The sequence below is a fragment of the Citrus sinensis genome, chromosome 7 (genome assembly GCF_022201045.2).
Source record: "Citrus sinensis cultivar Valencia sweet orange chromosome 7, DVS_A1.0, whole genome shotgun sequence".
NCBI lineage: Eukaryota > Viridiplantae > Streptophyta > Magnoliopsida > Sapindales > Rutaceae > Citrus > Citrus sinensis.
In genome coordinates, this window is record NC_068562.1 from 16,659,772 (window position 1) to 16,685,707 (window position 25,936).

The 25,936-nt window shown below is 32.3% G+C and overlaps 3 protein-coding genes across 6 annotated transcripts; 2 read left to right on the top strand and 1 right to left on the bottom strand.

Annotated features, from left to right (window-relative positions):
• The first annotated feature begins 898 nt into the window (after window positions 1-898).
• Window positions 899-3,923, top strand: LOC102619737 (uncharacterized). The gene is made up of 3 exons (XM_006465120.4): window positions 899-1,363; window positions 1,729-1,833; window positions 3,515-3,923. Exons 1-2 carry the CDS (start codon window positions 955-957, stop codon window positions 1,800-1,802), a joined length of 483 nt encoding a protein of 160 aa, XP_006465183.2. The 5' UTR covers window positions 899-954; the 3' UTR covers window positions 1,803-1,833; window positions 3,515-3,923.
• A 530-nt stretch (window positions 3,924-4,453) lies between these two features.
• LOC102620013 (uncharacterized) lies at window positions 4,454-12,144 on the bottom strand. 2 transcript variants are annotated; one of them, XR_008056415.1, is made up of 9 exons: window positions 11,518-11,706; window positions 10,323-10,674; window positions 10,070-10,155; window positions 9,658-9,804; window positions 9,010-9,112; window positions 7,602-7,714; window positions 5,776-5,899; window positions 4,769-4,858; window positions 4,454-4,732 (listed from the first exon to the last, which is right to left on the bottom strand). XR_008056415.1 is itself a non-coding variant. In XM_006465121.4 (9 exons), exons 3-8 carry the CDS (start codon window positions 10,585-10,587, stop codon window positions 5,807-5,809), a joined length of 807 nt encoding a protein of 268 aa, XP_006465184.2. In that variant the 5' UTR covers window positions 10,588-10,674; window positions 11,518-11,600; window positions 11,719-12,144; the 3' UTR covers window positions 4,454-4,858; window positions 5,776-5,806. The 2 variants fall into 2 exon arrangements, 1 of the variants encoding a protein (XP_006465184.2); XM_006465121.4 differs by adding an exon at window positions 11,719-12,144 and having other exon boundaries at window positions 4,454-4,858; window positions 11,518-11,600.
• Window positions 12,145-18,037: 5,893 nt separating this feature from the next.
• LOC102620298 (mediator of RNA polymerase II transcription subunit 8) lies at window positions 18,038-25,877 on the top strand. 3 transcript variants are annotated; one of them, XM_006465123.4, is made up of 13 exons: window positions 18,038-18,194; window positions 18,288-18,568; window positions 19,166-19,290; window positions 20,323-20,447; window positions 20,531-20,714; window positions 21,413-21,520; window positions 21,622-21,689; window positions 22,339-22,635; window positions 23,281-23,331; window positions 23,725-23,934; window positions 24,997-25,050; window positions 25,255-25,315; window positions 25,483-25,877. In XM_006465123.4, the coding sequence occupies exons 2-13, from the start codon at window positions 18,339-18,341 to the stop codon at window positions 25,686-25,688; spliced, it is 1,719 nt and encodes a 572-aa protein (XP_006465186.2). In that variant the 5' UTR covers window positions 18,038-18,194; window positions 18,288-18,338; the 3' UTR covers window positions 25,689-25,877. The 3 variants fall into 3 exon arrangements, with proteins under 3 accessions (XP_006465186.2, XP_006465185.2, XP_006465187.2); XM_006465122.4 differs by having other exon boundaries at window positions 18,302-18,568; XM_006465124.4 differs by having other exon boundaries at window positions 18,302-18,568; window positions 23,287-23,331.
• The last annotated feature ends 59 nt before the right edge of the window (window positions 25,878-25,936 follow it).

Genomic DNA, 25,936 nt, shown 5'->3' on the forward strand with positions numbered 1-25,936 from the left:
AATCTCAATAAACTAATGTTAGATAAATTAAATAACTTTAACTAAATTATAAAATCTTTCAGTCTTAAATTGGACTAATGTATGAAATTAATAATTTTTTTATAATTCCATAATATAAATTAATAATTAGTCAAATACAAAAAAATAAAATTGAGAATATTAAAATCATTTAGGGTCCGATGAAAATATAAATTAAATAATTAGTTAAATAAAAAATTAATAATAAATAACTTATAAAATTCACAATATTTATTATTCTTTTCTTGATAACTTCAATTTTCTCAATGCATCTTTTTTCCTAAAATATGCATCTAATGATTTGAACCAAACTAAAACTAATAACCGATGTATTTATAGAGTTTATACTATATATGCTTTAAGCATATGAAACAGTCTATATTCTAGCTAGAATATTAAATTTTAATGGCAATTACATCAATTTTACGTCTATGTACAATGTACTTACATTATGTTTTTGGGCTTCTATGTAAATTTTCATAGCGGTTGTTAATTTTCTTTATACACACACACACACACACACACACACACACACACACACACACACACACACACACACACGATAAGATTTGAAATTCATACAAGAACTGTAGTCAAATATTTATTTACCGATTAACTGATAAATTATTTATTTATTAGCAATAAATAATCGCACTGCAATAATTTTTATTTTTTTACAGTTTCAATAATATTATTTTATAGAGATTTAACTTTTCTTTTTCAATCCTAATTGAAATACAGTAATAGTCGGTTAGTCAGACAATATTGTGAAAAGAATCAAAATAGGATCATTTTTTTTTAAATTTTAATCCTAATTTAGAAATAGAAAATAAAATAAAAATGATTTTAATTTATAAATTATTCCTTTAAATACCGCGTAAATCCATTTCTCTGTGTAGATCTAATTTTCCGACGCAACGAGAGAATCCATCAGACATGGCTCGCTTTCTCTTATCCAAAACCAGCACCGCCATCGCCACCGCCGGCGCCAGCAGCCGCCACCACCACCTCCAACTCTCAATCCCATCGTCTCGGCTCGTCCCTCGCCGGACCCAATCGAACCAGCCCGACGCGTCGTCCGACGTCTACGAAACCTCCGGCTCCTCCTCCACCGACCCTCTAATTTCGAAGCTGGAGGACGCAATCCACCGCATCATCGTGCGCCGCTCCGCACCCGATTGGCTCCCTTTCCTGCCCGGGTCTTCCTACTGGGTCCCACCTCCCAAGTCGCAATTCTACGGCGTCGCTCAGTTGGTCGAGAAACTGGCCAATCCCTTGACTCCCGAGCAGTCCTTGTCTACCAGCACTGTTCGCGGCTGGCCCTCGTCCGATTATTACATCAAAGGTCTGATTTTTTGGATCCGTTTTTGTGCTGGTCTGATTACGATAATTCGGGATTTGGGATAATAGCATCGGGGCCCCCCTTTGAGTTTACTTGTTTTTGCAAATGTTTCTATATTCGTATCAAATAAGTCCCTGACTGAACTGACCCTGTTGGGATAATCAAAGCTTTAATCAACTACAATTTGATGATTCATTTAGAATGAAATAGTGGCTACGTCAAATTTTTCGTATGACTGATTGATTTGGGGAAAAAATTACATTTTCATGCTGTATCACTAGTTTGAAATGCTTTGAAGTCCTTATGATTAATTAGGTTGTGACCTGTTGCAAGTGGTAGTTAAGCTACTCCTATCCTTTTGATTGTAGGTAAACCTCTTCATAAGGTGGAAGAAGGTTCTACTTCAAGTAATGAATCTGAAGCTGAAGATGAGGAAGGATGAACCATTTTTTCTAACAGAATTGGCATCTGGGGTGAGTGAGATTTTGATTTCTGATATTCCATATTAATTTGAGTTCATTAGCTGTATCTTTTTAATGTGACTACAGCAAAAATACGGTTAATGTTCACCAAAGAAGATATCTATAACAAATTGTTGAGATGTTGGCACATTAGTCATGATCGAATTTATCTAGTTGTCACTTCCTGTTGAAAGGTTGATACGTTCTTAGTTTGGACATGTGCGTAGAGATAATTATGTGTGTGATTTGCATGGCATGATAAGATCTTAGGATGTGGAAACTTTGTGGTAGAAATGGAGGGTTCAAGGAATGTTTTATATCTGGTAACGTGTCTCCTAACTACCTCCCCCCCAACAAGAAAAATAAATCCATAAGCTAGCCAGTACTTAGAACAAAGAAAAAAGTTGCATTGAACTTATTGTGGGAATTGTTTGATAACTAGTTTAGAACTTAAGTTTTAGTTGGTGTTTTTCTTGTATACTTTGGAGTGTATATGGGGTTGTTCCTCAAAGTTAGTGTTTTGTTTGCTTATATACACTTCTCTGTATAACGAATTTGTCAAAGAAAGAAATAATACTAATGTTTCCTTGAAATGGACAAAATAAATGAAGCCCCGCTTGACAAAATGAAATCATAAACAATAAAAGATTCTTAGAATGTAAACAGATGTAGAGTGACAAAACGAGAAGGATGGATATCCTGATTGGATTTCTTTTATTTATTTTATTGACTTATCCCCCCTGTTTACCTCTCATTGCGTCCAGTTTTGTTTTGCTAATGTGTAGACAAATGTGAAGTGGCTTTCCAAACAACCAATTTAAATTCAGCAAAAGTAGCAAACTATCCACTAAGTGTTGTTACCTATTGTCAACTTCACTAATTTGATATTCATCATACTTAACTTTTTATAAGCGATGTTAATATAGAGTAAGATTATAATCCTCTACTTTGTATTTAAACCATTTTCTCAGTGACATTATTACTGAGTAGACAAATTAATCTCTGAAAACTGATGGCTGGTTTGTGTCTTAATCGGACATTAAGGTTGTCTAGTTGATTGCATTCGGGATTGGCCTTCTAGCATAGATTAATATATTTGTTCAGGATTGCACCTCTCTGGTAAGTTTTTCAAATATTAGAAGTAACGGATGGAGGTCCATAAAGCTTATAGCTGTGATGTCAATGCTGATATCCTATTGAGTGAGGATTGAGGAAGTGCTCTGGAGAGACCAAATATTTGAGCTAGGTATGAGTAGTTCAACTTCTTTGAAAGTAGCTTTCCGTATAGCTGGAGTATGACTGTAAAATAGTGCTGTTCTAAAACCCTGCTTCTTTATGGATGACTTAATTTATTTGCAAGCATGTTTCTGTCCAAATTCTGGAATTTAATAACTTGGTGTCATGTTGGAGCTTCGGACGCCTGCACAAGCACATTTTTTATACCAAAAATTATAATATTCTACTGAATATTTTTTTTTCAATATTGATTCAGTTTTCTGTACTTACTCTGCCTGTCCTATTCTGTCTATCATATTTTTGCTGCCAAAGTCATGGCATTTATCTTGTTTCTGCTTTATTTATTTATTTTCTTTCCTGTATTTGACATACAAATTTACCCTGCTACATAAACAAGACTTTCAAATCATCAAAAGCAAAGACTGATAATTGGTTGAATGCGTGCATGTTTGTGCAGGCTCATCAGACTTGTAAATTTTCTGTAGAAGCGATCAATAAGCGGAGCAGCAGCAGAAAAATGCTTGGGCAGACACGCGAGGAGGAGGAATGCACAGATGCACGGTGGTAGGGAAGGATAACTTATTCCCCAAAAAGTCCACTGCCCGAAATTACTTTGTATCTTTCCTTATTTAGTTGGTTTGCCGTAGAACTGTATGTTATATAATATATATTGTAGATTCCCTTCCTGGTTAATTAACTTTAATCTCATTTTATAGTTCAAATTTCTTTTCCTTTTTTTCTGTACATATGGCATATGGTTGTATCAATGATTTGAGGTTTGTCATTTTTTAGCTCCCCATGTAGTTTAAAGACTCTTATGTATTATTACGTTGGAAATGAAATGAATATTCATAGTTTTGCCTCGACTTTTTGTAGTTGATTGGTATGGTAGATGAAATGCGGATTCGATTAATGTACAAAAAAGTACCAGTATATATATTATTAATAAGTTTGGATTAATTATGTAGCCAGCAGTGATAACGATATTTATTTGATAAAATCATTCACAAAGAGTGCTATTGTTTATTTGATTACACGATGCGGTTGTGCCTCACGTGCATTATTCTTAATTCGTCAAACAATTTTGTAATACTCTATATACTTTGCGTAATTTATTTTTGTTCCCCACAGCAAAAGTAGCAAACAATAGAAAATTTTCTTCAAAACTTGCAGAATCTTCCTTCAAATTTTTTTAAAATTTGTGATAAAAGCCTATCCTAAAATTAATCAACAACATTCATTATATTGCAAAATTTTAACATAAATCTGCATTACAGGAGGGACGCGTTTAAAAAATTTCCACATAAATTTACCAATTTTGCAATTCGTGCCTACTGCCTGGTGCATAAATTAACAATGCAAAGACATCATCCTCAGCATAATGATTACTTCTAAGTTCTAATCGAGAGGGATCACACCTTTAACTCCTGAAATCGTTTACATCTCATAAAAGTAAATTTCGTACACTCCTAAAACCAGAAACTTTAAAGAATGTTTGATGCATTTCGTCTTTGGTATAAAAGAAACTAAAGAGTACAAACTAATGCGAGTCACAAAGAGTACATGACACATGCACAGAAAGGTATAAAAAATGTTTTTCGGTAAACCTCTATAACAAAAGGACTCTTTGCCTATGAGTCTGCCGAGAACATGCACTGATGACAATAGACATCGGACTCCTTATGCCCGTGCAGTTTAAACGGGATGCTGTACTCCTTATGCCTGTGCAGTTTCGAAAGAAAGAATGCTGCTGATGTACTGTTTGAAAGGAATAAGACTAGTTACAGTTTTGCTGTTTGCTCTGCATTCAAACATCAACAACCATGGTATGTGAGACCCTGACGTTGATTACTATCAGATGTATTCAACAGATTGACTCCCAATGATAAGGAAATTCATGTGCATACTTGGGATTCCGAAGGCAGCATTTAAAAATAAAAAACGAAAAATAGCACCCATAGAAGTGTAGACCCAATTCTAATTATCACAGGTAGCAAGAGTAAAAAGGATAAACTAATATGGTAAACAACAGTATATACCAGGTTCACTTCTGATTTTAAGTCTTTCTGTATGTATGTGAGAGAGAGAGAGAGATTAGATTGGCAAAGGCAATTTGGGTAGGAAGCAGTGATTCGACAATTTATCAGTTTTAATCTCTTCAAGTGATTAAACACAAAAAAAAAAAGTGATTAAGTAAACAGGGAGTTAGGAAACAGAAAAATTTATCAGTTTCAATCTCTTTTATGTGATCATCCAGCATGAACTAAAGAAGAATAATGACACTAGTGGGAGGTTGAGTTAGCAACAGCTGTCTTTCAGTTGTCTAGAATATGATTATGGACAATTCAACAAAAGCACAAATCAATAAATTAGAAGGAAATAAACCAAAGTTTTTTTCTGAGTCAAATCAACAGGAAGAATGAATCAGCAGAAAAGAAAAAGGAAGCAGCAAGATGGAAAACATCGAAAACAAAAAAAAGCAAATCTACAAATTTTTTCTACGATTGATCTTAAGATTTCGAAAACCGGCCCTTTTGCATTAGTTTCAACAAACTGAGAATTTAGAGCCAATGATCGGCAATTGGAAATACTTTCTTCTTCAGTGAAAAGAATTAGCTATGTCTCTGTTAACATATGAGAAAGTCATAACTAAAGAAAACAATGCAATACCCGAAACATAGACAAAATGGAAGGCATGCAGAAGCTCTAGCTACTTACCTATAATATCATGTCATGGACACACTCCAAATTAGTAAAGGCCCAACATTCTTAGCTCTGAGACATGGCTGGGATCAAGCTCTGGGATGTCCTTATTCTTTTCGCGGTCTTCCACCACATACTCCTAACGTCATGATATTAGAAGAATCAAGTTAGCTTAGCTTGTGAAATTGCTTGCAAGTACAAGATGATTTTTACTACTTTCAGATTAATCATGACACTGTGTGTAACATATTTCATAAAAAGTCCAAATTCATGAAATACGAATTAAAAGATCTTCTATGTCATCGAATAACCTGAATATTTGGAAACTCTTAGCTACCTTATAATATGTTATCTCCCCATTACATCTTAACTGAAGGAAGTTACTGCTCAAAGCTTGTTCAACTAATGAGTACAAGCATAAACCAAAAAGCCATGTACTTTTAGAACTGAAGGTCAAATTTGGCTCTCAAATCCCCTGTTCTGTTAATGTGGTGATTAAGTTTTTTTTTTTTTTTTTTTGAAATTCAATGTGGTGATTAGGTTATATAAGGTTATGACTTACATGGTCAACATAGAAGAGACACAAAGGGCCTACTTGGACATCAATTGATGAATTTAAACATTCAGCCGTTGAACACACAATATTACTTCATATTTTAATTGCATTTGAAACTACAAGTTGAGGCATAGATCATGCTATTTTGATGAATGAGTCATAAAACCAAATACAGGAAGCAAAGAGCAAAACAACAAGATGATTAACCCTTCTTCAGGACTAAACCATAAATGTAAATTCAACCTCTCTTCCAGCTGAAATTTTGAGGATAATACTCAATTGAAAAGGAACACAATTTACTCCACCCCTCTTGTATGCCCAAACTAATTACAAACCTCAGCTTCTTGACTCAAAGGACTTCTTCATTAATCCTATTATACCCCTGCAATATCATTTGGATCTTTCTTTCCTATTTTATTTTTCTTTTTAATGACATTTGACCAAAAATCTACCTATCCCAACAATATAACTGAAACTAATGCTCTCTGGAAACATTCCTGCACTCAAGATACCACCTCAAAAACTACCTATTCATGACTAGCAATCAGCTTCTGCTTCAAAGAGGAAGAAATAACACAATCTGCATCAACTTTCCTACTGAGGCATAACAACTAAATATTAAAATTAGATGTTTTAAATTTCAAAATCCAAATAATAGCTCATGCAAATGAAATTATATTGGCAGCAATACACCAGCAAAACACATCTGATAAAATCTTGCTGACAGGCTTCCAAAATTTTTCACAGAAAATAAGCAGAGCACTAAGCAACCAGCAAATGATAAACATCAGTGGCATGTAAATGCATGAGTTAACAGCTCCAATAGAACTTAGATCTGAAATTTATAAGGTAAAACGAAATTGAAGGAGCATTTACAATCAGCTGACACAGAAAAGACACTTAAAAGATAAATCCCAACAAGAAAGAAATGACACTGTTATCATTTCACACCATCAAGGGCAACGATCATACTGTCAATTCTGTTTCAACTATATAACCTTTGAAAAGTCATGCCTGGGATCAAATTACGTCTTGAACAATAACTGGAAAATCTGTAATATGATGAGATTGACACTTCTCATTTGAAGTTTCGGGTATGGTTCAATTAAATAAAAACATCTTCAGGGGAATCAAAGAAGTATCAGTATCTACTCAAGGATGTGTCTTCATTTAATTAGTATCCTACAAGGACAAAAGTTCTGTTCTTCATACACACATTATTCGATGACACATGTTCCTGGGATAGTTGGAAGTCCAGTCAATGTTATTTAGAAATCTCACAAACCTTTGTCAATTCTTGTTTGGCAAGAACGTGATAGTGTCGTTCATGGATCCTCTGTCCGCATATAATGGCTATGAAGAAACCGTAGAGCACACCCACCAAAACAATAGCTAAAACTGAACAATTAAACAAAATAATAGTGTTAAATTTGAATTTAATGATTTGACATCAAATCATGTATTCACCCAATGTCTTGAATATTATTTCTTCAGACAAGTTAGTGCATCTCAAATAAAATTTAATCATCACTTCCCCAACTGACAACTGGAGCCTCAGCAACGCATATTTAGGCAACAGAAACTGCAAACAGGATTATCTTTCCTCAAATAATAAGTAGATATAACATACTAATGACCTAGTGCTAACTTAGTCTAAAATAGTAACAGATACTTAAGTACAAGTTAGACTAGAGAATTCCATCCAAAATATTGATCAAAGAAGACCTAACGAGAGTAATTCATTTTCCAACTAAAGAGTTATGAAAGATATTCAGTTAAAACAGTCAATCCAATAAATTCTTCTTTTTTACCAAATGTGCACAAAGATTAATCTTCAGACTATGTACATATGTAATATTGTGAAACACTTGAGAGCTGTTGATAGTCCCATGGACTATTTGCGAGCATCCAATCAATTCACATGCTATATATCTAAGGTATGGACTGGCAAACAGAAAGAGCTTGTGAGTCCCAAACAGGATAGATGGGGAAGATTCATCTTAATATATGTCGAAAATGTCTTTATCCAAAAGTCCCCACAATTGTGAAAATGAAATAATGAACATACTCAAGTAATTTCATCTCCAATGAATGTTGAGGATCATCAATTAAAGATCACAAAAGTTTTCTTCAAGTAAGCATGAGTGAAATGTCTACTTTCAACATTTAAAACAAAAAAAAAATGCATGAACTTAAAGTAAAATTCATCTAATGTATTGTTGAATACAAGGATTTGCTATCATTAGCAATATCTTTAAACAAACTAATATCCTATGCGATCCAGAAAACTAAGATCATGACTATGCATCATTCAGTGATTTTCTTTCACATAAAATCTCAAAAAAGTAGTGGCAGCTATGTCTGAACATGAGTCAGATTACTCCTCATTACAGATTATGCACTTATGACACTGCCACATAAAAGAGCAAACCTATCACAATATGAATATATGATGTCACGTCAGGTACACAAACACTATGAACAAATTGTCTTTTGTAAGAATACAGAAAAGGCTGACAAGAAAATTTGTCTAAATATATGAATGTGCGAATCCAATTATACATAAATGCTGCATGAGGTGTTCACTATTAAACAGATGCGTGCACTTGAGTTTCTATGCTCTGTTTATATGTGTGCCTCTGTAAGCATGGAAAAGGAGAGAAAATCTGGTAAACCATGAGAAGCAAGAGTACCAGCCATAATATAAAACGCATAAGGATGTTCTTCGTAACCGAAGATTTCTCTTAGTTCCTCTCCATAAAATTTGTATACCAGCACCCCCAACAATGCCACAATCTGTTCAAAGCACATATTAAGTTGCACAATATAGCAAAGATATTTTTGTTTTCACACGACAGAACCACTGAATGAGAAAAAATAGTAATTTATAAAGAAACGAAAAATTGGGCTGACTGTCATTAAAGTACAGCATTTATGTAAGTAATATTCCTTTAGTATTGCCAAAGTATCCAAAAAGAAATAATGCAGGATCTTTTCCAAAAGCAGAACCAGCTAGCAATCTAGCTAAATAATATAGAAACTTTAAGCTCCGCAAGAAATGATCAAAATGCGATTTCAACCAAATATAGTGAGGAAAAGAAATCAGTAGATTGCATAGGCAATATTTTTCTGCCAACTTTCTGCTTAGACATAAATAAAGTAAATGTTGGTACTGTATTAATATCCTATTTCCTGTCTGGGTTAAGCTAAAATCAACCAAATCATTATAACGTAATTATTTACTACTCAGGTCAAAAAAATGAAATCTAGACGACCCAAGTGAACTGAATCAATATCTAGAGTAAAATGACAAAATAAACAGAAACTATTAGTTCTCCTACCAGCTGAACAATTACAAAAATGAATGTATGGTCTCTAGCAACTAAGAACTGGAATTTCAATCTCAACCACCAGCGATCAGGTGGGCAATTAGTGCGTAATATGAACATCGCCCTGCATTCTGTACAGTGAGCAAAAGCAAAGCCTTCCTGAAACATCAGAGGAAATAAATATAATATTATTAATTCTCCAAATCAAATATATCGATCTTTGGTTTCTGAACCAGCACAAATTTTTAGACTCACTAGTGAAGTTACCAAACTAGATAAACATATTAGAAGGATCAACATGATTTTCTGAAATTAGATTATTCCCAAAAGTAATATTTCCTAAGCCATGTACACAAAGCATCACTCCAATTCATCAATTTGTTAATCAAGAAGAAAGGATGCTGGTAAAAAACCAAGCACTCACCTTAGTTGACCTCCAATGATCAAGACAAGATCTATGGACATACTTTTGAGTGCCTCTACAGTGGCATGGTGCAATTAAGTCTTCACCTGGAAACAGAATTAAAATAATTAAAAGTCATTTATAATAAACCAAGTGTGTTACTTAGCAATAATCATCTTGAATCTTTTCAATGGAAGAAAAATCTACCATCTCAAATGGTGATTGGAAAACATAAGAAATGAAAAAGATACCAAGTAATATAGTTAATAAAGACCTCCAATATCAAGACATATACGGCACTGTGGTTGGTCATCGTTTACCAGATAGCTAGTTTCATCGACATGAAGATTTTGTAAATCATCAGCAGAAACGACGCAGTCCTCTCTAACAGCTGTAATTTCACTAGAAGATGAAGATGAAGAGGAAGATGAACAAGACGAAGAAGACTCTTCCGATCTTCGCAAAATGTCAGGCTGAGGCAAGATGGGTTCACTTTCTGAAATATCTTCGTTATGACTGTCATTTGACACTAATTGCATTTTTAAAGATGTCGAATCAGAATTAATCTATGAAAATCACTTAGCCATGCTAGCCCCTACTGAAAATGCCAAGGGCAACTAAGGAATCTGCAAAGTTTGAGGAAAAAAAAAATACAAAGATCAGAAATCTGAACCTTCAAACATCAAGGTATCAGACTGCCGATTCATGTAAATGTAATCAATTACGCCAAAATTGCATATCAAAACATAAACAATCCATAAATTGCTCTAAGATCTCTCGTTGAATAAATGAAAAGTTGAGGCCATCCAAGTTCTACACTCAAGCCATTTCATCCTTTATGCGGAAAATTGAAACATGGAGACATCAAGGGTAAGTCTTTCTCCGGACATTGCCTTGAGAGAAGCATCAATTAGTGGCATATTCAAGAGCATATTTTACACAACAACAATCACTTCTTAATAACCAAGAGCTCTACAGTGTTTGTTCGGTAATAATTAGCTACAATAGACAAAGACGCTTTTCATTATCAATAAAGAAATTGAAGCCTTGAAGTGCTCTTGCCAAAAGCACTTGATAAGCGTTGTCATAAAAAGCCAGAGAAAATTACTCAAAAAGTGATTTTTTAAGCACTTCGCAGAAACTACTGCCGAACATTCCATTAGTAATCTTTAAGATACTCTAAAGTATTAAACGATCAATTTCACTAGCTAATAGCCCCGAAATTGTCATGCGTTTACTCCAAGCATAAGTAAAATTAACGGCATACATTGAACAAATCAAAATTGAGAGGCAAAAAACACTATAAGTTGCACAAATACACAATTAATCTAATCAAATTTTGCTAATTAGCAAATTAAACATCAACATTAAGACGGCAATTCAGAATTTGACAATTCTTCAGTAATTAACGTAAATTGTGAAAAAAAAACTAAAGTAAAATGCGAGAAATCGATTGATCATGAGCTCACCTGGTAATTAAACGAAGATTCTGTGAGTGACGTACGGTAACATTAAGCAAAATTTAAATTGATTAAACTGAGAACTAAGAGCCCTGCAGCGACCGGCGAGAGAGACGAATTCAAAACGTTCAAAAGAATTTGATTTAATGAAATAATTGTGATGTAAATCCACAATTTTAATTTTTTAATAATCGGACGCGTTCGACTTACTGTCTGTTCGCCGAAGTGAGAAAACGAACGAATTGATGAACGCCACGTAAGAGCTAGAGCGAGGGTAGAGCCGCAGAGGAAAATATGTAATTGTCCTGTGCTGAATATTTTTGTGATGTGGCTGTTACGGGAAGAATGTGATGACTAAGAGGGATTAGACTTGTCGTGACGTGGCGGCTGTACACCTGCTTTGGGACTCTGTGCATCTTCGCATCCTCTGTTTCTGTGCGTGAAGAGCCTGAAGAGGAAGACTTCGGCTCTGCATCCGGACGGTGCAAAATGGTCCAAATTGAACTATTTGTTTGCCGAGGACGGTAAAAATATGCCCGAACTCTAAATCAGTTTAAATTTGTCCATAAAAGTTCACTCGCTCTGAGTAATTTGTGGATTAGTATTTCAAATTAAAATCCGCTGTGAATTGTTGGTAGATTTGTTATTGAGAAAAAAATTCAGTGAATACTCGTTTGGGTATTTACCAACTCACATTCTTTATTTTATTTATTTATATTTTTAATTTTAATCATAAAAATTAAATAAAAAAATTCAATCATAAATATAATCAAGTTAAAGTTTCTAATTACTAAACCTCACCCATCTCATTGTCTGTATGTGTACATGTATATATTAACATTAAAAAATGTATATTTAATAAAAATAAAAATTATTATTTTTCACTTATAATGTTGACAATACTAACAATTTCATTACATTTATAAATTCCTAACATATTCTATGAATTGCCTAAGTTTATTTGTTTCGAAATATGATTTTTGTGTTTTATAGGTAAATCCTAAAAAAAAACAGAGTGAAATTTAGATTCTGAAGACTTAGAAGTTTTTAGAAGTATCGCGGACCCTTAGATCCAGCATTAATTTTCAACGACTGAAATTATGCCACGTGTTTGAGCCCACATGCATCTATTTCTACTAGATTTAACACACCATTTTGGTTGATCACGCACCTTGACAAATGAGTAAATGGAGGGTCTCACTTTGACTTTAGTTCTATTTCTAGCTATTAATTATGTTGAATCTAATGATCTATAATTATTGCAATTTTAAACCCTTAGATTGTACTACTAAAACTCATATAAAGGTTGTGATTGCAAGTTCACCAAAAATATCATGTAAATGCATACATTTAATCAACTCAAAATTTTACAAAATTTGGTATATAAAGGCAAGAGATTCCATAGTTGTGTATTGTCAGATTTATTTTATAATTTTCAAGTTTAATATTAATGATATATTTTATTTTAATTTGATTGATTTTGTTTGTTTTTCTTTCATGACTTGAACCTAATGATTGCTCACTAAAGTTGGGTTTTTATTTATTTAATTTATTGTTAATGGTAGTTGTACAAAATTTTCTTGTTAATATTGTTAACATATATGTTTCCATAATATTGATTTTGATGATAACAAACAAGATTGAGAATGATTAATCTTTTAAGATCAAATTATTTTTTATATATTTTAAATAAATCATTATTTTCACATTTTTAAGGTTTTATATTTAATGGAAAAATGATTTTATGAAATTGATTGTTTTATTCTTTTTAAATAAATCATTATTTTCACATTATAAATGTTTCATATTTAATGGAAAAATGATTTTATGAAATTGGTTGTTTTTCAAAGTTTATGGTTTAATTGAAAGAATTTTGAAAACTTTGAAATAAACAAGTATTGCTTGAAATTTTGGAGAATGACTTATTTGAAAAGTGTCATAGCATTTTGGGCTATACCATAATTTCAAAAAATTTTGGGATTAACAAAGCATTACTTAGAAATTCTGAAATTGGACCTATTTGTAAAATTTTATAACGTTTTGGGTCGTAACACAGTGTTATAAAGTTTTGGGGTCAAACTGTAAATTTAGAAAATATTTCACTGTAGCAGTTACTGTAGAAAACGGCGATCCGACATCTTGATAACGGCTCGCCGACATCTAACAGAATTGAAGATTAGTCTCTAGACCTAAACGGCGAACCGACATGTGTGATAAACGGCTCGCCGATATCAACCAGTAGCCTCTGGACCTAAACGGCGATCCGACAATTTGAAAAATCAGCCCAACGGTCATATTGACCAGTCGAATGGCGATCCGACATCTATCTAACGGCAATCCGACAGTGTGCAGAAAGTCAATAACGACTAGTTTTCAGCTCCAACTATAAATAAGCTCAATCCAATTCAAACAAGAGGAATTCCAACGATCATCATTGAGTAAAATATTGAGAATACAACTTTCATTGAGCTTTAAATTCTTGTATTCATCTCATTCATTCACACATTGAGCTTTCACTTGTGATCAAACACATTGTGAGAGAGAGATTCATTTGTAATATTTTTTGTAAAATCAAGTTAAAAGATTGTAAGTATTGGGATACACTTGGGTTAAGAGATTGGGGATAATCTCTTGTTGTAAAGGTCCATTGACACCTTGGAAGTCAATTGTAAGCGTTTGAAGCCTTGAGAGGCTAGCTTAGTGAAATCCTCAAGCCCGGTGAGCTTGGAAGCGTGGACGTAGGCGGGGATTGCCGAACCACGTAAAAATCATTGTGTCTGTTTTCTCTTCCCTTACTCTTTTAATATTGTGCATGATTGAATTTATTGTTTTCAATTTGATTAAGGCAATAGATTAAATTGTTGTGTGGTTTGCTTAGTTTAAATTTTAAAATCCCAATTCACCCCCCTCTTGGGTTGCCTAGTTAGTATTTCAAATATTGTTGACAATACTTGTATATTGATTAAAGATGGAACATGACATTGATATTAGTATTAGCGATGATGATTTGCTCATAATATAAATATTTTGTGTTAGATTAATATATTTTATGTATTTATTTTAATATTAAAATTTTTAATTTCTTATTTGCACTGACAAAATCTAGATTGAGTATTGTATACAAAATTTTTAAATTATGGTTATAAATTTATAATTTGAATTATATAATTTAAGTTTTTATATATTATTAAAAGTATTTTTTTTAATATTTGTGATTAAATGACAAGACCCACAAAAATGGGCTGCGGGTTGGGGGTGAATTTGCTAATTGTTAAAATTCACAGTGAGTAAATTATTTTAGAAAAATAAAAACCTACTGCGGGTTGCAGGCGAGTTTAGTACCCATTACCATTCCTATTTGTTCATTAAAAAATAAAATTTTTTAATTTAAATTTAAAGCTGTCAAAACCGCAGCATTTAGATAATTTTGTCCCCTTCTAACATTTGTAATATCTTTTTTTTAATTTAACCTTTTGCTTTAAATCAAATTAAGTTAAGGCTTTGCCAATGTTACCATTGGCACAACTTATGCATAGTCTCAAGTCTCAGTCGTTGTTGAGGATCAATTTTCCTCTCAATTAAATTGAATAAGGGTAAAATTTCTCTTCTGTTAATATAAATGGAGAAAATAACTCTCTGGTATTATACAAACTGGTAGAAATTTAAAAATACCTTAGATACTTCTTTCTTTCTTTTTTTAAATTTAACTTTAAATTTATGTTTATTTAAGGCAATCTTTGAATAATACTTATAATTTGTAATTATTTTAGGGAAATTATAAATTTTCTACACTCAGATTGAAGAAAATTTGACATAACTCAAAAATTTTAGAAATTACCAAAATTTCGCCCAAAAGTTTAAACCATAAATAACAAAATGGAAAATTTATAGTTTTATAGTGAAAATTTTCTAATTTTAAAATTTTAAATATATTTGAATTTTTACCAATTTTTGGGTGAAAAAGTAATAATTTCCTTAATTTTTTTTTGTACTTTTACCACAAATAGAACCAACATATATTTTTTTTCTTGTACAAATGTATGGATTAAAATACCCATAATAGAAGAATAATATCCCGTAAGTAGCATTTATTTTTTATCTGAAATTTAAATAGATTTAAATTTTTTTATTTATTTTTTGTTTGAAATTGAATAGATTTAAATTTAGTTGAAGTATGAATAGATTTAAATGTAAACTTCTAAATGACTTTTTTTTTTCAAATATGTATAAGTAATATCTTATTTATTTTAATAAATAAAAAATATTTTAAATATGTTTATTTGACATTTATGTTCCTAAAAGTTAAATAAAGAAAGAAACTAAATTTTATAATTTAAAAAATAAGTATATTTAATAAATATATTTTAGGATATACAATTTACTTCCATTCATTTTTTTTATTTAGATAAAAGTTATAAAAAATTATTTTATTTAAAAAATAAATTTAATTTTAAAAAATAAATTAATATTAATAAAATTTAAGAGAATCATAACAAATGACAATAAAACCAGAAAAACTCGCATAACTACCGTTTGGATATTACCAGAAAAAGAAGAATATTTGCAGTAAAAATAAAATAAAAACAATGGTAAACGGTTAACACGGGTGGATAATTTTGTAAAATAACTATGACCACCCTTAGAGTTTAAAATAATTTCACTTAAATAACATATTTTATGTAAAATTATTTTTCAATCATCCTTTAAATTTGAAATGATATAATCTTTTTTAAATAAATCTTCCAAAATCTATTACCATTAAGTATAGAGTATAATGGTAGGTTATTTAACACAAATCAAATAAATAAGTTGCAATTGTAAAATTTATATATGATATAACAGTAATAAATAACACAATTAAGTACATATACTTAAGTAAATGACATAGTTACATCAATAAACTCATTGTTGAGATTGCTTGTAACATAAAAATTACTTGATCACACATGTTTTAATAAAATTTAATATTGTATATTAAAATACTCATTATTTTATATAATATGAAGAGCCATTGTATAATTGATCATAAAGTATGTATTATTTTTAACACCTATTTAACATACTTATTCTTTGAACTTTATATTTATCTTACAATTAATATCCTTACATGGTAGGAATTGTAAGTTTTATAAGCCTATATATTTTCATTTTATTTTCAAATATCACTTTGTTAATTTCATAAAAGTTAAATCTAATATATATTCCTAATGAGCTTTAGTTTTTGAATCGTGAAATATTATTTTATTGATATCCTTTTATTGTAATTATAAAATTTTATGTTATTAAGAATCATTACTTTTGTTATGATAATTAATAGTGACAATAAATAAAATATTACCTCCAATAATATTTACGTGGGAAAAAGGTGAAAGAAAATCATTTATATTTTTAGATTTTTATTGACATGGTAGGAAATTATCTCAGCCTTATAAAATTTAACTTTCACAAGCTTGTTTTCATTTTATTTTCAAATGTCACTTTGTTAATTTTATAAAAGTTAAATCTAACACATATTCCTAATTAACTTTAGTTTATGAATCATGAAAGATTATTTTATTGTTATTCTTTGATAGTAATTATAAAATTTTTATGCTACGAAGAGTCATTACTTTTATTATGATAATTAATAGTGACAATAAATAAAATATTACATCAAATAATATTTAATAGACAAAATGAGGAAAAAAAATCATTGTATGTTTTTATATTTCCATTATAAAGATATGGTTTGGGATACTTTAACTTAAAAGTTTGGCACAATATTTGAGCCACTAATATCTCATAGTTTAATGGTTGATATTGAAAGTCAAAACAACATTTCATAATGTTATATCCTCCACCATTGAATTGCATGAAATAAATAGTTTAATTTTTTTATAAAAATTTAAATCAAAATATTTCTCACTCTATAGTTATATAGACATATATATATTTTTCAATAATAATTGGTGAATAAAATATTTCTCATTTGTTGTGACTCATATAGTTTATTGCAATGCTTTATATTATCATTATTGTTTAGGTATTAGTGGTTTGTAATTAAATTCATACAATACAAATTATTACAAGACTTTGTGTTAAATAACCTACCATATATTCTATACTTAATGGTAATAGATTTTGGAAGATTTATTTAAAAAAGATTATCACATTTCAAATTTAAAGGAGGATTGAAAAATAATTTTAAATAAAATATGCTATTTAAGTGAAATTATTTTAAACTCTACAGGTGATCATAGTTATTTTACAAAATTCTCCACCAATGTTATCGGTTTACCATTGTTTTTATTTTATTTTTTTCACTGCAAATATTATATACCATTGATTAAATTCAATGGTATACAATTAAAAATATTATTGATGCTGTAAAAAAATTTAAGCACCATAGAAGAACCCATTTAATAAATATATTTTAGGATATACAATTTACTTCCATTCATTTTTTTTTATTTAGATAAAAGTTATAAAAAATTTATTTTATTTAAAAAATAAATTTAAATTAAAAAAATAAATTAATATTAATAAAATTTCAGAGAATCATAACGAATGACAATAAAACCAGAAAAACTCGCATAACTACCGTTTGGATATTACCAGAAAAAGAAGAAATCAGAATTGTTTCTTCGACGAATTGCCTTGTGAACAAGCCAAAGATCACTCTTGTAAGACACAATCTACAACCCACGGTAAATCTTTCTAACTTTTTCAACTTAATTTTGTTTTGATTCAGTTCGAGAAAAATTAGAGGGTTCGATAAAATGACTGAATGAAAATACTAGTTGCTTGGCTGCAGAAAAATTGAATGTTATTGAGAGTATATTGAGATAGCGATGGCCGCAATGGAGGGAGTGGCTATGCAAGACCAGTCCCAGCAGCAGCAGCAGCAGCAGCAGCAGCTGGTGCCGCCACAACCTGTTGCAGTGGAGCGGCTGAACCAGGCGGTGGTGCAGCAATTGAATCTCGAGGCTGTCAAGACTCGAGCCATCAGTTTATTCAAAGCCATCTCTCGCATACTCGAAGATTTCGATGCCTATGCCCGTACCAACACCACCCCTAAATGGTATTTTATATTGCTTCCATTTGTCTATCTCTATTTATGCTATGCTTGTAATTATGGGAGCTAGTGACATCGGGGTTGCCGAGGGTTTAGATTTATAGTTATGTTATTTTCAGAAAAAATAATGGTATGGTTTATAATTAGTTTATTTGTAAATGTACTCTTTAAAAACTTTAACTGATAAGTGGAGGTAAATAGAGATTGAAACATTGTTTGTGTGATTCATGGGCTTTTAGAATTTAACATTTGTCTGTTATTCTGAGGTTGTTATATGACTGTTCTTTGAGTCTGAAGTTTAACTGAAAAGTCTAAGGAATGATGGAGTGTTTTGGAAGTTGGTTTTCAATGCAAATGGATTAAGGATTTGATGATTTTGGTATTATTGGATCCAAAATAATTGGATGGGTCATGCATGAAGTGTCATGTGGCATGAAAATGTCCAGGGAAGTTTGAAAAGGAAAAATTTTGGAAGAGGGAATTTTAATTTTTTTTAATAAGAAACAAAAGAGGGAATTTTAGATTAAATCAATTAAAGATAGTCATTTTGTTGCTAGCAGTTTTATTGAGTTAATGATATAACATTTTTGAGCTGTCTTTCAGGCAAGATATTTTGGGTCAATATTCTATGGTGAACCTTGAGCTTTTCAACATTGTGGATGAGATAAGAAAAGTTTCCAAGGCTTTTGTAGTCCATCCGAAGAATGTTAATGCAGAGAATGCGACAAGTAAGATTTTTGTCTTGATTTCAGTTGGGCACATAGAACTGAAAATAATTTGCATATGTTGCCTATTAAGATTTTTCTTCTTGTTCATAGTTAGCTTTTGTGTATTTTGAAGCATTCGCATCTGTTCATGCCTCTGAAGTTGCTCGTACAAAGCTTTTCAAAAGTTTGGATGTTAAAGATGGCAATTATTTGCTTAGAACTTTCCTTCTCATTCAAATTTTATATATCATATACTGTTGTGCATCAATGAATTGATTTGCACATGTAAAACTTCTATGTATGTGCTTGCAGTTTCATAAATAATGCTCCTTTTTGTCAGTAACTTTTCCGGTGGCCATATATATTATTCAGCATATGCGTATTATTGTATGACTCTTTTGGCAGACATTACCTTGTAACTATATCTTCTCGTATGTGTTACATTGATCATGAAAATCAACTACAATTCAAAGTAATATAACTCAGAAGGTGAGGAATTAGAGTAGGATGAGCCAAACTTGCTGTCTACCACTAATTATTCAGTACAATTTTTGTAAATTAAAATTTTTAATGACATGTCAGTTCCTTATAAAATTGTTATACATTTGCAGATAAATGCTTTTCTAAGTTGTTTGAGGCTGACAGCAAACTTTTAGGCTTTGCAAAGGGGTGGTCTTTTCTAGTTAGGTCAATATGTTCTGTATTGCTTATCCTCCTCTTCTGTGTATCATGAGCCAAATGTAGAAGAGAAACATATTAAATTATGAGATTTCACTTTAAAAGTTTTGGCATGTGTTGACTGTATAGTTTTTGGGGATTTTCATTTTTCTTAGCCATTTGTCTTTGGGACTTCTTGTTCTTGTTTTTCTGGATTTTTAGTCCTTGTCTCTGTAAATTTCTGTTAATATATTTGGTATGTTTCTGAGCAAAATAGAAGAATATGAGGATTGATTCTGAAGTAATATTCCTTACAATTTTCTGATAATTTATCAGAATTTCAGTTTAGGCAGTCAATTTTTCATAGTAAACTAATGGGATGTATATTGGTAACAGTATTACCCGTCATGTTGTCTTCAAAGCTACTGCCGGAGATGGAAATAGATGACAATTCCAAAAGGGAGCAGTTGCTTCTTGGGATGCAGAATCTGCCAATACCCTCACAGATTGAGAAGTTGAAGGTAAGCTCGAGTTGTTTGAAAAACGGTTTGTATTTTTTTCTTACAAATTTATTGGATTTTTCCTGATGCTTTCTAGTTCACAGTCTAGAATTGACATGATTGGAGCGGCCTGTGAAAGTGCTGAAAAAGTATTAGCTGATACCCGTAAAGCTTATTGTTTTGGTACTCGACAAGGGCCACAAATCCTTCCAACTTTGGACAAGGGTCAGGCTTTGAAGATTCAAGAACAAGAGAACTTACTACGGGCTGCAGTAAATAGTGGTGAAGGTGATACTCTTTACTGTCCTGTGTCCTTGGAACTCTTGCGCGAACCAGCATACATCTCTTTTGCTTCCTAAAAAGAAATTATGAAAAAGATATGATTTAGTGCTCCCATGCAATAAATAATTTTAAAATACTGGTAGACTTGCTAAATTGAGATACAAAATTTGTATGCCAAATGATGTGTCGCCAAAATGACATGTCAGGTGCCACATCATTAAGGAAAATTTTATCCCAACTTTGTAAGTGTAGAATTTCTATGGAAGCATTTCAGCTGCATGCACATTATAGCGATAGAATTGGTCAGTGTATTTCTGGAAGGTTAATTATTTAGGACTGTGACCTTGTCTCGCTTCGTTTTATGCATTACACTATCATTTTTATTCTATCAGCTAATTGTCTGGCTATCTGGTTTATGATCATCTTTTGGACATCACTGGTTTGTTTGTCTGAAATGAGTCAAAATCAAAGTTTCAAAATATTGGTCGGTTCATTCCTGCTTCCTCTGGTAATGGTCAGCTTAATTGAATTCTAGTGAAAGCTCTCTGAGATCTTGCATTTCTAAACGGCAATTGTGTATTAGTGTTGACTTTTAAGGTTTGGCAGGAGAACATAAGTTGTGTAGTAAGAGCGTGTGTTTCAAACCCGGTACCTAGTGAGAAGGTTACAAATCAATCACTATTATAAACTGCATATGTATGCAGGTCTGAGATTGCCTGGAGACCAGAGGCAGATGACACCTGCACTTCCAATGCATCTAGTTGATTTGCTGCCTGTAGGTGATGGAGTGCATACTTTTTCAGATGCATCTGGTAACAGTCAATATTTTGTTATATACTGTTCCTTTTGACCCAATACCAGATTCTATTCTAATTCTTGTGAGCATTTTTCAAAACTCTTTTCTATATTACAGGTATGTACATGAAGAACACTCCACCTTTGTCATCAAACAGCATTGGTAACCAAGGGAATTTGTTACAGGTTAAACGTTGGCTCCTTTTTGAAGTTTCATCTCCTTGATTTGTTTGTTTGTTTTATGTGCAATGTGAAAGTTGGGAACGATACATGTTCTGCAGACAGTCATTTTTTTTTTGCAGTGCCCTCTCCTAAAATCTCATTTCAGTTCCTCTTTTTGTCAAGGCACAGTAGTTTCTTTGGAGTCTATGCTCATTATTTCCTTATTTTCTTTTCCATACAAGTTGCAGAGAAATGAGATGACAATAGTGGTTCATAGATTTTCATTGTTATTCACTTCTCCTCTCTTTATCTCAATTCATTCATCACTTTCTTTGCCGTGCAATGTTCTTGATGCTTTATGATTTACCTCGTCAAGTTAGATGGATGCAAGCTTTGTCTTGTCTAAATGAGAGACTCCTGGCTGAATTCTCTCTTTCCTTTTCTTTTTCCTTATTGGTACTTGTGGAAAGATGTGTCACTGTTTAAGTAGTTCTTCCTGTATTTCCTGGTTCTAATTTGAACTTCATGATCTTCTAGGATTCAGCTTGTGGGGTGAAACCTGTCAAAGGGATTTCTTTGATAGATTTTTGGTTTTAGATGTGCATCATGAAATTTTCTGTCCTGACTTGATGGATAAGATCTCTTACCTTTTTACCTCAAACTTTTCAAGCAGGCTTCTGGAGCACAACTTATTGGAAGATCTGCTGCATCACCTTCTGCTGCAACCAGTGCCACTTCATTTGATAACACTACTGCATCTCCAGTGCCATATGCCAACTCACCTAGATCTGGCACAAACATGATGAATACACCATCTCCTCAGCAACAGCAACAGCAACAGCAACAGCAGCAGCAGCAGCAGCAGCAGCAGCAACAACAGCAAAGGCAGAAAATGATGCAATTACCTCATCAACAGCAACTTCTTGCTCAGCAACAGTTCAGGCAGTCTCAGATGCAAGGACTGGGACAGGTGTAGTCTACTGATTTCATTTTTAATGGTCATTAGTGAGTTTTGAATATTGTGAAATAGGTTGCTCTTTTATTAAACTGGAGAAAATATTGAAATTTTTCTGAGATTTTAATGCTTGATTTGTACTCTGATGATATCTTAAGCCTGCTTCCCAGTCTGTCTATCTCTGTGCTTATTTCTTATCTCTCTATCAATTCCAACCTTTAATGTGATGGGCAAACTGGTTGGGGTTGAAATCAAACTAAAGGTTTGTAGTTGCCAAGTTCTCATTGTGGAGGTATTTGGTGGAGGTGACACTAGCTTTTTCTTTTTCCTGCTGTAAACTGTAAATAATCTGAACATATGATAGTGAACTAGCATGAAGCAGCTGACTTCTAAATGATGCATATAATCTTGGATAGTTTGTTATGGTATTACCTTCTTGAGCAAATGAGGTCCCACGTTGATTCCCACCTTTAAAGTTTCTGATCCACTAGTATAACTAAATTATCCAGCCTTTATCTGCAAGTTTTCTAGGGCATTCTTGTCATGAGTGATATAAATCACTAGATTAGGTTGAATCTTATTTCTTAAATTTAATTGCTTAATTATTTTTTTCTTTGGCGATTCTGGCATTTTACATTGAATTGCTATGCTCATGTTTAGAATCAGATGTCACAGCTACACGATTTGCAAGGTCAACAGAAGTTTCAGCAGGTAACATGACATTGTCATATTTTGTTTCTCTTCATCTGCTAAGAATTTCCCGACATATGAATGTACTTATTTGTATGAAATGGATGTTTGCCTGCATGCTTGCTTTTCCTTGGTTTCCTTTTTTCATTAATTGAAATGCTGCATATTTGAAAATTAGAGCATCAATAATTTTGTTTTTGTAATGAATTAAATGAAACTCCATATTCTTAAAAGTCAATGAATTGGAATTCAATCATTTTGAAGCAATCAGCAATAATGTCAAGCTAATGCATCTGATAGAGAAAATGAGTGTTTGTTTTTGGGTATTTAGTATGATGTGTTTAACTAACTCATAAGTTACAAATATTTGTGCACGATTAAGTAATTATTATCAAATCTTCCATATTCTACCAGTTACATGGGCAGCATCAGATGCAATTTTCTCAGCCAATGGGACACCAGCAATTTCAAGGTAGGCAGCTGGCATCGGGACATGTTCAGCATGGAATTGGTCAAAGCCAACTTGGCCAAGGAAACCAGTTGAATCGACATTTAAGCCAGTTTTCAGGTGCTGCAAATAGTGCATTATTTAATGCTGCTCAGGGCACATCAAATAGCCAGATGGTATGATTTATAGTTCTTTGTGTTTATTTAACTTGTTTTCATATTTTTGCTGTACAATCTGATTATGCAGTTATGGAGTTGGATTGACCATACCATTTGCTACCATATTAAAGATCAAGTGGATTTTATTTACTTTTCTGATCTATCATATTCTCTATTTCATTGTTGGGTTGAAGATAAAAGTGCATGAAATACTGTTGGTTAATTGTGATCACAAAGCCTGGTTCAGTTTCTGCTTGAATTACGACTTGGTTGCATCTGAGTAGTCAGTATCCTTGCTGCTTCTTGTAATGTTTATTCGGTTCATTATGTCACATTTATAAGTATTTTGATACTGTGATATCATTTTCCAACATTAGTTTCTTATTTCTCTTCAAAATATCTTGCAGTGTATTTGTTGCATGGGTGATGTGTGGTTTTATCAGTTTTAGTGCTTTGTTGTAAATTCTGAATATTCGACAAGTCCAAACTACATTGTGTAATTGTTGGGTTTCAGATTTTGTAAGAGATTTTAGAGTCTTATGCATGGTTGTTTTCTGTCTTCTCCATCTATGTTTATGTTCAATCCAATGTTAGCACTTGGCTTTTTCAGTCATAAGGCTTTTCATAGAAAATTTAGCTGGGGGCATGTGATTCTTGATAATAAATAATAATCTGTTCTTTCTAATTTGGTGAAGCAAAACTGGTACTGGGATTTCCTTTTATCAAAATTGCATATATTATTTGATATTATGGGCTTATGTTAATCCAGATCTGTACAAGCACTCAGCATTGACATGTTATCTTTAATCACTAAACTATAGGTTTTGGAGTGTGTTTTGTATACATACTGGAACTAGAAGTTGTACACTGGGAGTTAGAAGAAATGAATATTTATGTTATGGTTTTTTTCATCTAATTTCGTAATTCGATTTGTTTACTTATTCAACTTGTAAATTCATTCTAAACATTACCATCAACTCATTATCGATACTTGTTCCTATACATTGTGTTTCTTTCAATCATCTTTCTGATGATTATATATTCCTTTCATAACTTCTTCGCACTGAATGTGTTGTTTAGATTCCCAATATGTCAGCTACAGTGTCATCCCAGTCTCTTCTTCCACGGATGCAGGTGAGTTATTCCACATTCTCTCTTTAAAATATTTTTGTTTACCCCTAATCCCTATTTTTGTGATCTTCTACACATGCACTACCCTTCCTCTTCTTCTTTTTCTCCTCTCAAGTGCTTATAGTAAATGTATATGGATGATTCACGAGGATCGAAGATCTTGTTAAGAAATTGATGTTCATTCCCTTGTCTGAATCTATGATGCAGTTTGGATTAGCTGGTAACAATCCCCAAAGGAGTCACGCTTCCCAAATGTTGAGTGACCAAAGTATGTCTGATCACCACGTTTGTTTGCTTCTATATTTAATAATTTATTATTTTCTTGAGAAAAGTGGAAAACAGATTCTACAGCCAAATGCTTCATATTATCACATGCTTATTCACATTGTCATTTATGGTATTAAGCTAGAGCTCAGTTGGGTCTTTTGGTTGCAGTGTTCAATATGGGGGCGTCAAATCCAGGTAGCATGATGCCTATACAGCAGCAGCAGCAGCAGCAGCAACAGCAACACAACACACAAGGAGCATTTGGTAATATGCAGCCAAATGCTCAGAATTTGCAGTCTAATATGGTAGCACTTCAGAATGCACAACAAAATCATCCCAATTTTGCCCAACAGAGACAACAAAATCAGCAGTAATTATATCTCCTTCAACTGGATAATTGCTTGTCGTAAAGGACCCTTAAAATGCATGCAATGTAATGTAGAGTTGTAATTGTAAGTCCCATCGTCCTCTTTGCTTGTAAAAAGAGTATAATTTCATTGAAGGATAATTGGCTATTTTAGTAAGCCATTGAAGGATAATCAGAATCAGTTATATTTTTCTAATGTGGAGCCTATAATTTCATTTGATTTGCTGTGTGAGTGACTGTTTACTAGTTAATTTC

Bases quoted from the DNA above. Each gene is read 5' to 3' on its own strand.
- LOC102619737 (XM_006465120.4), top strand. From the start codon at position 955: ATGGCTCGCTTTCTCTTATCCAAAACCAGCACCGCCATCGCCACCGCC. The intron at 1,364-1,728 runs GTCTGATTTTTT...TTTTGATTGTAG, and splicing joins GTCCGATTATTACATCAAAG to GTAAACCTCTTCATAAGGTG.
- LOC102620013 (XM_006465121.4), bottom strand. From the start codon at position 10,587: ATGCAATTAGTGTCAAATGACAGTCATAACGAAGATATTTCAGAAAGT. The intron at 10,156-10,322 runs GTCTTTATTAAC...TTCTGTTTCCAG, and splicing joins TATATGTCTTGATATTGGAG to GTGAAGACTTAATTGCACCA. The intron at 7,715-9,009 runs GTACTCTTGCTT...TTAATTGTTCAG, and splicing joins TGCGTTTTATATTATGGCTG to TTTTAGCTATTGTTTTGGTG.
- LOC102620298 (XM_006465123.4), top strand. From the start codon at position 18,339: ATGGCCGCAATGGAGGGAGTGGCTATGCAAGACCAGTCCCAGCAGCAG. The intron at 18,569-19,165 runs GTATTTTATATT...GCTGTCTTTCAG, and splicing joins ACCAACACCACCCCTAAATG to GCAAGATATTTTGGGTCAAT. The intron at 22,636-23,280 runs GTGTAGTCTACT...GCTCATGTTTAG, and splicing joins AGATGCAAGGACTGGGACAG to AATCAGATGTCACAGCTACA.